The 14,861-nt window shown below is 46.4% G+C and overlaps 1 protein-coding gene across 10 annotated transcripts in view; it reads right to left on the reverse strand.

The window, feature by feature from the left end:
- Positions 1-14,861, reverse strand: part of mctp1a (multiple C2 domains, transmembrane 1a) — a 154,593-nt gene that overhangs the window by 113,168 nt on the left and 26,564 nt on the right. The window contains exon 1 of one of the 10 annotated variants that reach the window (XM_036527392.1): positions 12,472-12,533. The exons of 7 other annotated variants lie outside the window; for them this stretch is intronic. In XM_036527392.1, coding sequence (XP_036383285.1) covers positions 12,472-12,525 — 54 coding nt within the window. In that variant the 5' untranslated portion in view covers positions 12,526-12,533. Of the gene's footprint in view, positions 1-11,525; positions 11,570-11,736; positions 11,812-12,471; positions 12,534-14,861 lie in introns of those variants that run through there. 2 more of the 10 variants (XM_036527393.1, XM_036527394.1) reach the window with 2 other exon arrangements.

The following is a 14,861-nucleotide window of genomic DNA, read 5'->3' on the forward strand; positions in this document are numbered from 1 at the left end:
ATGAAAAAAAATGTGTTGTTACACATTCGTCCCTAAGGTAAGTGTAATGTTGTTAAAATGGAGTAAGGCTTGGAAGTGTTAATCTTCACACTATTTTCTTCTGCTTTGCTTTAACAGTCATTGAGTTTGTCTGGACATACTGTTCTCAGCTATAAAACTGGAACAGAAGCCAGAAAAGACATAGGAAACTGTATGGATGGAAGATCTACAGTATACCAGTACACCTTAAGACACTTTTAAGAGTCATAGCAATGTGTCGCTGCAAATATATAGGTGGCCTATCAATAGCAGGCTGAAATGTTAGAGAAGCTGATCTGCACAATCCATCCGCAGTATTCATTTAAGGGAGCCTACACGTTCATCCTTAGAGTCTCTGCTGCTGACTTCCCTTAATTGCCCACCCATATCTACACTATGAACAACAAAGATGCTGGAACAGCACTGAGAATATAGGCATGGCACATGATCAGTTGGATCATAGAGACAAGGGCAGGTAAGCAGCACAGCACACTTTGCATGCAAGGTCATTGATCTGTGCGTGACATGTTTACATCAGGAAGGTTCTCTTTGGCCACTGTCTCACAGGATGAGGCCCTGGGATGGATGTCTCTTTTTGTTACACACAATGAATTGCGAGTGATAGCTTTGGCACGGTCCTGCACTGACACCTCTGGCATCAAATACAATAACAGAAGCCAGCCAGAGGAACAACGTCTTCATATGAGGCATAGAGAGGATTATTTACAACACAAGATTTTCAAAGGCCAGAAGCAGAGTGGACCGAGCAGGCTCAATTTTACCCCTTGGGAACTCCTTACACCATCGATACTAATTCCACATTAAGCGTAATGTGAGGAGTAAAGTACAAGCCAAGTGCTCCAAAGTAATATGTTCCCTGCATAGTAACCCCTGATTTATGAGTGACAGGTCCTTCCCCGGTTGCGTCCTCGGTACCATCCTGGCCCTACCATCCTGTGGACAGAACACTAGAGACACTGGCCATCATCTGCTGCAGACTAAAAAGACCCACCTCCTCAGGCTACACCTCAGCTCCCAGAACCAAGCATGACCTTTTGTTCACCATATGTGTAATTATATGTATACGGAAGTGTACTTCAGGGTTGTATGTAATTAAAAATATGGAGGTTTACTTTAGGGTATGTGTTAGCACTGTATGTGGTGTGGTATAGTCCTTATGTGTTGTAAATGGTACTTACATGCTGATCTAGGCACACACTTCTCAGCACTGTTTTTAGTACTGACACTTAATATGTGGCTTCTGGTGTCCTGTATGTGCAACTTCTCATGCCATTTTAGTAGATGCACTTTGTAAGTCGCTATGGATAAGAGCATCCTGTAAATGACAATATTGTAAAGTAATAATGAGGTGTAGCCTCCTTCTCGCATTCTGCACAGTTTGCTGTGTTTGATCCTGTCTGCCTTTTGTCAATTTTTCCATTTTTCAACCTCAGTTTAATCAGTCCTTTCAGTATCACTAAACCAATCAATAAACAGACCAGTGGTTCAGCACCATTCTCAGTGGGAAATGATCAAACACTGTGCTAGTATTGTGCTGATGCTGTGCAAAGTGCAATACTGGTTATTTTTTCATATATAGTGTTATGGCAATCACATCTTCAGTCAATCGCTTTTATAATGTCCAGAAAACCGTCTACAATCAGAATATACAGACAGCCAGGAGAACAATTTTGGATGAACATTTGGTTTCCCCTATGCACCAAATGCATTGTCTTTATCTGCATTATACTGACTGGTACCTGCTAATAGGCATACAGTAGCATACAGTAGTACCCTTTTATGGCACAGATGGAGCTTACGCATGATTGTTGCACTCTACATTAGATTTGCTACTTTTGGTGGATGTGAAACATACATCAATTCTGCACCTGTGTAGTACACTACACCCCAGTATTGTAGAGTTAAAACCTAAGTGGCAACGGTTTTAAGAAAGAGAAGACACTTTGCCTTCACAGAGATAGAGTGAGACACAGCCCTGGCTGCAATTATACATCGGGTGCATCATTTTGTCTCCTCTCCATCTCTGTAAGTACACACAGGTAACATGCTCATTATTTGTCTTTTCACTTCAGAAAGGGAGAAAGTGGGAGAGAGGAACCACGTCACATATTCCCATGCTTTCTTTTAGTCACACAGGATCAGAGTGAAGTCGGCCATAAGCCCCCTCTGGCTTTCACTGAGATCTTCTCCCATCTCCAAGCAGTAATCAACGGCGTACTATGACAAAGGACATATCTGAAATGAAAGAAGCCACAATGCTCTGATGCCATACGCTACTACGGCTCAGCTGAATTCAGACTTGGCTCTGTGTGCCTGTGCGAAATTACACACTGTAGAATATGGGGGTGTTTCAGTGGTATGGGGACATGGAGTTCAGTGCCTTCCCAGAGTTCCAAGCGGGAGGAAGCACTAATCCACCTTCTTTCTGCCCACACAGCATCTCCCCCAGCTCTGACAGGCCTATTCAGGATCTATTTCTGTAGGAGCGCTGCGCTTGGAGAGCCAGCCAGGCGAAGCGCTAAAGCGGGGACTGGAGGGCTGGAAATGAAGAAAGAAGAGGAATGGAAAACAAGATGGCGGTTGGTAAAATCAGCTTTTCAACATGTTAGGTAACCCTCTCAGCAATGCCAGCTGGATCAAAAACAACTTACTATGCTGTTATTAAATAGCACCAGTATCACAGCAACAAAGAACTAACAGAAGCAAGCACTTAGCTAATGGAGGAGACGAAACGCAATATCCCGATTCACACCTTGATCACGGTCTCTCACCCCTCAGCCCAACACATTAATGATTTAGCACCGCTCTTGCGAAGATCAGAGAAACATGGGGAGAAATGTTCTTAAACATGAACGACTATATGAAAGATCATACACTGTGTGAGTCACAGTATCGGTCTTCATCGATCTCTGGTGCTCCGTTTACAAGTGAAGATAATGAAGGGGAGTCGCTGATGATGGTGAGTCACGCTTTCGGTGGCTGCCCTCCTACGGATCCCCAGCACCGAAATAACCGTCCCCGCTGTCTGCATTGCTCTATTAGTCATAAAGGCGCCCCCACTCCCAGTCCAAGCCTCCCACCTGTGCAGCCCAGCAAGGGGAAGCAGATACTGTAAGGCCTCATTACCGCCCATTTCCCGGGCGCCACCGCAAAGTTAGCCCGGCTGACAAAATTCCCCAAACCGTGGGAACTGCTGACCTCTTGAGACATGCAGAATTTATAATGTGACAGCCAGATGGGACGAGCCTACCTTCCAGCTAATGAGGCAGGTTTGGCCTAACTTTGCCTTCCGCGGACGTAATCGGCACATTTATACAAGCGCCCTCCATGTAGCTGCTCTGCACCAAAAGGAGGGAAAAACTGAACGCGATTTGGGCCCTCGCTCTCCTTCTTCGGTCCTGACCATTAACGCGGCATTAAAAACGGCAGCCTCCTTCATGGCCGTAGCAGGCTTTGCTTGCATGCGCCGTGCCGTAATTAGCAGCGCGGCTGACAGTGTTTGTTTTTCCTCGCTGTAATAATCCCTGGCACTCCCGCTAGCGTTCGCGTTGTGCGTTTTCACACTTGTCACTGATCTCCTCGGCCCGAGTGGTGAGCAGAGGAGAGCAGATGGCGAGGTTCCGCCATCAAGCCGGTGTTTATTAGCGCCGATGCTCGCGGGAAGAGGGAGGGCCACGCCGCACAGCCCTGGCTCTCCGCCTCGGGGGGCTCTCCTCCTCGGCGGTCAACAACACCAAGGCGGTCCTGAACACCAACCTGGAAGAACCGCGCAGTCCACGGTTTATGCTGTTCCTGCAAGTTTGTTCTAATTATGGACAGAGGTGCCAGACCTGACATGGGCCATACCAAAATCAATTTTACAGAGGTCAAACACTGAAATTTACCAGAACAGGAAAAAAAGAGCAATGCTACAGTATGCGCAAATTTGCATTTTAAGATAATGTTCTTGTCAGAAGTGGTTTTCACGGGCCAATGACTTTACACCGTGGGCACAGACATCACTGTGAGGCTTGGCAGAAGAAAGACGCACAGTGATGAAAGAAAGTCCTGTACAGCGATGATGTGCCGCACTGAGGACGTCTCATCAGAAAAGATTAGAAACTGTCACAAAATCTGCAGGTGCTAATGAGGACTGATTTCATCTATTACAGCAAGCTGGGAGAGGAGAGGTACTCCCTTGGGGCAAGAGAGAGAGGGGGGGAGAGCGAAAGAGGGAGGAGATGGAGAGAGGGAAACAGGGAGGCAGGGAGAAGAGAGAGAGAATATAAAGAAAGATAGGGGGAAGGAGAGAAATATAGGAACCAGAGAGTGGTGATAGAGGTAGAGTGGGGGGGGGGGGGGGGGTGTTTCAGGGCAGTTACACTTGGGGGCTATTCCTGGGTGGTTCTGCCTGCTGTGTCTCCCGGGTGCGGAGGACAGTGTCAGATCTGACTGAGATGCTCCATCCTCTCTCTGCGTCCATTAACCATTGGAGAGTGCCCTGCTACCTGGCCAAAGAAGGAGGATAACACGATTACATGGTTCATGCCATGATCAGACATAAAGGGCAGTGATGCAAAAAACCTGATCAGTGACGACCCCACAGGACTCCCCGCATTAATGCATTTGGTTTTCAGCCATAACAAACTGACTGGAGGCGGCGTGGCACCATGGCTAAGGAGCTGGGCTTACATCCAAAAAGAGGCTTGATTCCCATGTGGGTCACTGCTATTGTACGCATGAGCAAGGTACGCAAATTGAATTCCATCAGTAAATGTGCCGTTGTGCAAGTGGATAGTATGCAAATATTTGAGTTACATAAGTCTCTCTGGAAGAGACCGTCTGCCAACCAAGTGCATAATGTGATGTAGGAAAACATAACATGATGTAACAAGTGAAACCTACTAGCACACCTTCTGTAACAGGCAATCAAGCTGTACCATAACAAACAAGCTGTGCTGTAACAGACAAACAAGCTGGCAATGCACCCCCTTTTCTTTTGAGCACAGCAGTAATTTCATCATAATCATGCCTGTATTTGGCCTGGTCTTTAATAATCTACCATGGCTCACTTCTCAATAAAACACTAAATCCCAAATCCATAGGAGCATAAAAATCTGGCATTTATTTTTATGTAGCCTGGAAACAAAAGAGAGCTCTCATACATCATCTCGCTTTCATGATTAATTAAGGGCGGAATGCACTGCAAAGGCCAATCACGATTTAGGCGCTATTAAAAGAATTTCGCCTGAATGAGTCACTGTCATTCCGACGGCCGAGCGGTTTTACGCGGCCGAGCTTTGTATCGGGGAGGGCCTCGTGCCGAGGCAACCGCGCATTCGTTATTGCGATGTGTATATGAGACCTCACTGCGATGAATGCGCTTTAACGTGCAAGCAACAGCATGCCGCCGTCAAGCTACGATGCACACGAGCGGCCCGGCGCGCTGAGTCATCCCGCTCTGCCGTCACCATGCCTGACCACGCGGCCCAATTAACAAAGACCTGGCGTGAGCAGACTGCATCCATAGTTATTTTAGGGGGTTCATCACATGGCATCCATTTTAGAGATATTATTTTGTAACCTGTGGGTGTCTCAAGAGAGACTTGGATATATGGTGGTGTGGCTATGCCTGCCTTTGGCAGTGACATGTCTGCCCTGACACCAACTAGAACAAACCCCTTAAGCCAACCTGGACCAGCACTGGTGTCAGTGGCACTTCAGCTGTCAGGATGAACACCAACAGCAGGGGTGTCCCCCACGAGCTGTCCTTTATCCCCCATGAGCTGTCCTTTATCCCCCACGGGCTGTCCTTGAGAGGTCTTTTCGGCCTCACTGCTGCCATTGTATCAAAACAGGAGAAAAGCATGTGATCCAGTAATCAACCCCACAAATGAGTTACATTACACTACATTACGTTCATTTAGCAGACACTCTTCCAGAGCGACTTCCAGAACAATACAACAGAAGTGTATCCGTTCAAGTTAAACGAACAGCATGGTCAAACCATGCTAATAACACTCCCAGACCAGTGAGTGTGAGCATAACACTGTTCAAGCCCTGCCACAGGTTAACTTAAGCGATCAGGCAATGGAAGCCAAGCATCATATCACTGCCATGCATCAGTCACTAGAGCACAGAATCCAAAATACATCCCAACAATACAAATAAAATAAACAGCAAGTACTAGAGGTAGCAGGTGTTAGGGGGCAGGGATTAAGGTGGAACCGAGATAGTCTTAAGAGTCTGCATTGGAAGATGGCTAGTGATTTTGCTGTCCTGACCCCTGTGGGGGATTCATTCCACCAGTAAGGAACCAGTACAGACAGGGATTGTGTGTGAGAGGAGCGACCCTGTCAGGATGGGACAGTCAGTTGCCCTATGGTTGCAGAATTACAACTATACTATATTACTGTATCACATCACATATTTGTTTAGCCTTTTACCCTTCACATGTCATACATGTATATAGTATACTCTTTATTATGTACAAAGTATCAATGTTTTCCTATTTCTTGTGGGATAATCATGCATACTGAAGCATCTGTGGATCACAGTGGTGTAAGACTACACACAAATAAACCATACCCTGTATCTCGACAGGTAATATGGGATGTTTCCTCTCAAAAGCTCACCAGGGAAAGTGTGTGTAGGTGTGCCTGTAGCTTCTTGTGGTAAGTGAGGTAAGCAGGAAGTAACAGGGTGCTTAATGGCATAATTCCCCTTTCAATTAAAAAAAATCTTGCTAACCACAAAGGCAGTAGGCATATAGGCAGTTTGGTCTGCCATTAGAGCACTCCCCACTGCATCATTCCAAGCAGCCAATAAATATGTAATAAGAGCATTACTGACAGGGTGATAAAATTCTCAATTCTCTTTCTTTGAAAGGTAGACAAGAAGGAAAATTCTTCTCTTCCTGTTTTACATCTAGGCCTTTTCCAAACAGGCAACCATTAAGGCTACTTATGTATTTATATTTCCATCCAATCTTGCTTTTAACACAATGCACTGCACTTATAAGAATCACATGTGTCCACTATGATTTCACTCTTCCAAGCGGCTCATTCTTAAAAGGAGAATTTGCTACAAAGGGATAAAATGGACATTTATGCTTCAAACAACATTTTGTTTCCTTTCTTATTTGATCTCCAAACGTCCTGAGGTAAAATCTTTAAACACAGAAAAAATGTATTTGAATGAACAATATTTATGTACAACTGTTTATTAAATGAAATAAAAATAATACCATGACTCATGGCAATTATGCTCAGCAAAATTATTGTCACTATGCTAATTGCTTTCCCACTCAGTGTTATTAACTACAGCCAGTTTATGAAAGCTGTAATACCACAGGAATGATTCTGCCCCCAGGTTTTTGATCACTATACACATTCTCTTACACCAGTCATTTGGATGCACTGCAGTTACTTAATTCCCGGCTTCTATGTAACAGCGGGCAGGGATATGATTCTGGATGTCACCTCTGAACAGCCAATTTGACCAGAGGTGGCCCCGTTATGGCAGGGCGTGCCAGCTCCACACCCTGCCTGAACTACGACGGCGTCACAGAGAACCGCGTTCCTGGAGGAACATCTACTCACCCAGGACCAGTCTATCTTAATGAGCTCCACTGCCCATGGCAACATAGCCTATTATTACCCTCTGAATAGCTCCATTAAAAGCCTCCAGTCCCCTTGGATGCAGCGGTAACCACCACACAAGTGGGTGGTGGTGGTGGGGGGGTGGGGGGATTCATGTACATCACTAACCCATTTTCCTCACTCAACAGACAGCTGTGCACAGGAGATGAACCCCTCGGTAGATCACACCATTACATTATTAATGTGCTTATGTGCTTAGCAGGTGCCCTAATAATGGAGGACTTGTACAGCTACCCTTCGTTACATAACTATCCAATTATATAGTTGGCTATATGCTGGGATAATTCCTGTTATGTACCTTGCGTACAACATTGGTAACCCACATGGAATTTGAATGTTCAACCGTTCAACTGTAAGCCCTATTCCCTAAGAACTACTGCTGAGAGCCACCCCCACACTGGACGCCTGGCGATCCAGGGTAACACAGGGTTTGCCTCACTGTTCAAGGCCTCGCAAGTTACATGGGAGTTTCAGGGTACCGTTTCTGCCACCTCCGTAATCACACGGCACATTGCAGTTGCATAGCAGACAATCTTATCCAGGCCTGTTTTACATTACATTACATGTCATTTAGCAGACCTTCTTAACCAGAGCAACTTACAGAGCTTCCAATTTTCACATTATCCATTTATACAGCTAGCAATTCGCTGAAGCAATTTTGCTGAAGAACGGTACCTTGCCCAAGGAAAAAACAGCACCGACCCACTAGGGAACTGAACCAGAAACCTTTGGGTTACGGACTGTTCTTAACACTTACATAGCTAATGGTTTTTAACTCTTCTTTATCTTTGAGTCTCAATAAGAGGTAATGCTGATTGCAAGTGCCAACAACTTTTTCTCTTATAAGACATTTACCGTCTTCACAACAGATAATGAGGCTGACGAGTGGTGGCATTACACCGAAAGCTACATCACAAACGTAACGCTATCTTAACAGCAGCCATCTCTTCACAGCAAACAGCTCATTCAAAAAGTGTGGGTGCTGTGTTACAGTGGGCCATTATGGCGATGTATAGCACTGGCATGTTTAGGACAGTAGGCAAGTAGATGGAAGACGACTGTGTAATGTGAAGGACTCAGCTCAAAAGAGATATACTTAAGGACAGTGCATTACTTCATGACATTGACAATGGCCATGGTGGTCACAGTGTCCTACGTGAGAAAATGACTGCTGGAGTCAATGCCCCCAAGCCCCCTACACCCACACCGAAAGCACCGTGGCAAGTGACAGCAGCACAAAGTCCCTGCATAAATTAGCAGGAGCGGAGCGTGTGACAGGGAGATGGGGGCTGCCTCTGGACCTGGCCGTGTTCCAGGAGCGAGTTACAGGACGGGCTTTCGAGGAGCGAGAGGTCGCATCGGAGCGTCAGGTGTTGCTGACACCGCAGGGAGCGCCATCAGGAAACCCTGTCACACTTCGCGGCTCCCGGTGTCGTGTGGTGTAAGATGGAGCCTCTCGTCTTCCTCGGGGACCGGGGGGGAGGAAACACTCGCGGGGTGCAGAGGCACCGTCGGAGCACAACCCGGGCCAGCCCACATTCATTTCCCTGTGGAGAGCAGCGAGAGCTGCCCATACGTCAGCATAATGATTTTTTAAAGCATTCCGCTGTTCCCATCCGTAAACATTGGAAGACTGGATGTTCCACTTTCGGCTGGATGATTTCTCTTCTTCTGTGCTATGCAGTACATCTGAGAAGTTTGGGAAAATTACTGACAAAACAAAAAGACTGACAGACAAAAAGAGAACACACTAATCACTTCAATCACTGTGCCGCTGGGTCTCTGGGCCTCCTGGGTTTGGACACTGCTGGGCTGGGACACTTCTGACATGCCATTCAAAGAGATACCTCCACTGTCACAGTAAAACAACATACAGTGCCACAACATTTGCTAAATGTATCGGATGCAAATTGTTCCCATTGCCCTGGATTAAGAATCATGAAAAAAAAAATTAAGTACATGTAAGATCCTCTCAGATGGGTTTGGGATGCAGTAAAGGACTCCATCCACCTGGGGTTGGAACATGGTGTATGATTCCAACCACCGCATGGTTCCCAGTGGCCTTTGCAAAAACAGGCTGTGAAAACACATGCCAGCTAAAATCAGTAAGCATTTGGTGCGATGTCATTTACAGATAAATGACAGTGGAGATGTGGCAAACACTCTTTGATTCTAACAAAACAGGGTCACGCATTTAATCCTGTTGAGCTCTGGGGCCAGCACCCTACCAGAGAGCGCTGAGCGCCGCCACAGACATCCTGCACTTTACCCTCGGCGCTTACCTCCATACCCCACCAGCATAAACAACTGAGTGAACGGATTTGAAAGTGAAATCAGTTCTGATTACCATCTAAAGAGGCTGCTATTGTATTTGGACCAGCACCACACTGAACAGATAACCGCGGCAGCTCTTATTTACATCTACTGCGGGGCCAGGTGGTTTGTTTAAAAGTCCCATCTGGAATGTCTTTTGCAAAATCATTTGGTTGATGACCGTCCTGTGATTTAAAAGGTACCCGCAGTTGCTCTAAGAGAAAACATAATCTGGTGAAAGTGCTCGGAGTGACGCATTTATAAATCTGCCTCCCGAAGCCAATGCATTTGCGGTGAGCTTCGTACCTCCAGCTGAGCACTTTGTCAGGGGGTTAAATTTAAAATATTTACTGAGGTTTTATGGAAATAAAACTGCAAATTAGGAGGTAAGCAGCAAATCGTTTTTATCTGCAAACTGCGAATCAGAGGTACCCTTTAAGCATATAGACAGCTTTCTGCTAAATCCACAAGTCACTTGCACTCTTTTTACCTACACAAACAGCGCTGTTACTGTGCAGTGCAGTCTGTACCCTGCCGAATTCGGCTGTGCACTGCCAGCTGGTCCCTTTCCCACCAGTCATTTACAACAAAAGGGGTAAGGGTCACACACTTAGTGGAACTCCCGCAAAAAATGTCGCACGGGACGGCTCGCCTCACCGTGTCACCGTGCCGGTTTATGACAGGGTTATCAGATTCTTCCTCGCATCTCTGCGGGGTAACCAAGTCCGTCGACAGACCGCATTGCGAGAAACCTGAACTTTCACTGCAGGGTTTGATACTGTTCCTTAATACGTTTTTCTTTTTCACTGTGCGAGCTGAAATGAAAACTGTCGAAAAAGATAAATGCGCCGTGCAAAAAAACTACCCTCTCCGCCACATAAGAGTCCACAGCCTGTCTGGGACTCCACCAATACTCGATACCAACCTTTAAACCAATCAGCAGTCTACTCAACAAACATCTTCCCCAGGATTTTTTCTATGCCACAAACAAACTTGTGTTGTGTTCCCCCCTCTGTTCACATCCTTGGCACCATGTACTAGGGCTGAAATGCTGTTTAATGAGAGCATCATTTTACATAGCATCTGTTTTAAATGTGCTATTCCCTTCACGTTTCGGGAAATAAATGATATTGATGCCAATTTTCTCTGCCACATCCATTCCCTTAATCAAATATTTCCAGCAGTCATGTGTATTCATCATGAGCAACCCTCATAGCTCAAGTGCCAGACACAAACTGGAATTCAATATCACCAGCTCATTCATTCAAACCACAGGAAAGCTCTTAACACATACACATGCAAATACACCTTCTTAATGTATTTTCCCTGTCATTTATGCAGAGCAGAAAGTACACGGCATTCGGACCATGACAATCACCGTGAACATGTGCAGTAAAGCCCAACAAATCCAACATAAACAGTCAAATTCAAACGGGACCACCGTATAAAAAAAACACGGCAAAGACACATCTAACTTATGCAGGCAATTCATTTACACTTCCTAAGCCCTAATGAGCATAACTATCATTGTACCTTTAATTAAATTTGTCTTAACTGAGATGGTCTGCGCACAGGGGAAAAGCAGAATCTTTCCGCCTGAAAGCCTTCCAGTCGGAGGTCAGCTTGCCAAAAGCGTGTAAACAGATTGTGATAAAAGCACGCAGAATTCCCACCTGGACGAGCGGCACAGAGAGCGGGGACACAGGCGGAGCGAGGAGCGCGGGGAGAGAGGGAGCATACGTACGGTCAGACTGCGTCCAGCGGAGGAGGGAGGCAGCGCTAACATCCAGATACAGAGCGGCGCGCACACACTGCTGCTGCTGCGGCTGCTGCTGGCTCTTCTTTATGAGAGAGAGCCCTGCGCGCACACACACACACACACACACACACAAGCATGCACACACACATAAACATCACACACACACACACACACACATATACACAGACACACACATACACATACACACACACACACACGTGCACATACACACCATACACACACAAATACACGAGAACCAATCAGCTCACTTTAAGAGAGGGTCTCTGATGAGCCAAACTTCTCAAATGACCCTGCATACGCATACAAAAGCTTCAACCCACACACACCCACAGACACACATATAGGCCTACATAAGAAGGAATCATTCCACTTTGCGAGTCAATCCCAAAAGAGCCAGACTTATCAAATGACCCCATGTACACACACAAAAAGCACCAACCCACACATATGCACATGCGCGCGCGCACATATATATGTGTGTGTTTACATATATATATACACACACACACACACACGCTCAAATACTACCTCCGAATTCCATGCAAACACTCACACAGACACACATACACATACACGCACACACAAACACACAGTCTCTCACCTCCACACAAACACACATACAAACACACACACACAGACACGCCTATACACACTCACAAAGAGCACCACTCTGAGCAGAAGGCAGAAAGGGAATCTCACTTTGGAATCCAGAGACAGGCTCCAGTACGAGGAGGACCAGCGCTGCACACTCATACTCACGCACTGAGAAGCACTCCTCTCTGTCCTGCAGACACAGCCCTGAGAGGCACTCTCCAAACACCACCCTCCCCTTCCTCCCCTTCCCCCCTCACCCCCCGCCCCCCTGAACCAACCCCCCCCGTGGAGCCATGCAATGGCCGTCTGTCACACACACTGGAGTTACCGTCCCATGCATCTTCAATGGCTGTTCAATAACATTCAGCGGGATCGAAAACCGACAGACTGAAACAGATAACACGCTCCCGGGCTGACCCGAGGGAACTCAAACAGTATATACAGTGCCTTTGATTTATAGCACTGGATCGCTTCTCCATTACCAGTCTCTTGGTAAATATCACAATGTGTCAGCACTGATTATAATTATAAAAATACAATTTTTTCTCTATGTTATGTTGCTGAGTACATAATTCATTCATCAATAATTAATTTCATAATAAGAGCTCAAATCAGGGTGATTTAAAACCATGGAGCAAAGACAGACCTAAACACAATGGCACTGAAGATGAGCTGGTACCATTTCTCATTATGTGAAACTGTGCTGGTGCAGAGAGCGAGAAAGACCAGACCATGGTTTTTCTTAATGGCATGCGCGTCAGTCAAACGCGAATAAAACAGGAAATTGACTGGGGCTTTCACGCACCAGTCCCATTCAATTCTCTGCTCTACAAATCTGCTCCGCACACGCAGATTTACTCTATTAAATTTCAAGCAGAGCTTTGCAACTGACTAGCTTACAGGCATTCTTGAGTCTCTTACCACGAGCGAGCTCGTTCGGTCTCAGCGCTCTTCACTCTGCACATCTTTCCTGGCTGCAGAATAAAACAGGGGGCTAGTGCGGTGCCAGGCTGTCCTCGCTGTGACCCGGTCCCCAAATGTGCCACTGACACTGCATCTCTCTCCCCGTCTGTCTCCCCGTGCCTGTCTGTCTTGCCTCTGTCTGTTCTGTCTCCACGAGCTCTCTGTCCTGCGGATCTACTCTGCTCTCTGTCTGGAGTCTTTTATGAATCCCTTCTTTCTTTCTAGGTCTGCCTGTTTGTCTCTCATTCTCTACAATCTGTCCACCCTTCCAGTCTGCCAATCGCACGTTTGTCTGTCTGTCTGCCTGTCCGTTCGTCCCCCCATCTGTACGTCTGGCAGTCAGTCTCTACTGTCTACCATCCCTGTCTGTCTGCTGGTTGGTCTTTAACTGTCACTCTGTCTGATCTATGTGTGGCTGCTGCGTGCTTGACTGTTTGTCCCGCCTCTCTGTCCCTCAGTTGTGTCTGTCTCCCCTGTTAATTCGCCCGCCTGTATATCGGTCTCCGTATTATCTGGCCGACAATCTCCGCCCGTGTCTCCTGTCCGTGCTCCGTTTGCGTCCCGTGTCTGCCATGTCCATCTATCAGCTACTGCAGCTGGTTCTGCAGTCCACTCTTGACACAACTCCATCCCTGCTGACTATTTCCTGTTCCTGAAGCTCCGCCTCCACCTAGGAGGATGCCATCTTGGCTCAACAAGTCTGCACAAGCACATGTCAGCAGAACAAATCAGCAATTCCCACCGTACAAAAACCGTGCCCATCAAAGCAATTATTCCAAGCCATGCTCCTTTTCCAAAAGATCTGCGAAGAGTCAGAGGGTAGTAGTCTATAAGGTTAACAAAAAGCAAGGCAACCAAAAAACGTCAGGAAAAAAAAGTTCATCACATCAATCAACCAGCCTCACGGTTTTTGCTTAAGTCAATGCTTCACTACAGGGTTTTGCTCAACTCATACGACTGGCAGATGGAGATGACTCCCTCTCCGTAATGGAAATGCACTCAGCCTGTCACAAGTCTGATGGTCTCCTCCTCAGGAAAATACAGGCTTGGAAGTCCAGGTAAGCTTTGAATACGAGAGGGAAGTCGTGCCCTCTGTTTATGCATGCAGAGTCGTGCACGCACATCTTTGAGGCAAAGAAATAACATCCCTTTTGAGAAACACAGTGTGGACTGCAAACCACATATCACACAAACACAGCGAATGTAGTGCCATCTGATTAACATGCTGTTATGTCTTTTCTCTCGAGCTCATAGGGGCTATGAAACAACCAAAGCCAAGACAGGGAGAAGACAGAAAAGCAGCTTGAGTCTTTCATTTGAAAGTGTAATCAATCGCTTCAAGCTCTGTACTGAATCTCCTGACCAACCGCAGCACCTAAGGCTGCCGTAATTATACATCACGCGGGCATTGTGCTCAGGAGCATTAATCACAATTAAACCCCAGGACCCGCAGAATGCTCCTGCTGAATCCACACAGGACACCACTTTCCTATTGGACCGTGCACCATTGTAATGGTATAGCATTGTATCAA

The sequence above is a fragment of the Megalops cyprinoides genome, chromosome 4 (genome assembly GCF_013368585.1).
Source record: "Megalops cyprinoides isolate fMegCyp1 chromosome 4, fMegCyp1.pri, whole genome shotgun sequence".
Lineage (NCBI taxonomy): Eukaryota > Metazoa > Chordata > Actinopteri > Elopiformes > Megalopidae > Megalops > Megalops cyprinoides.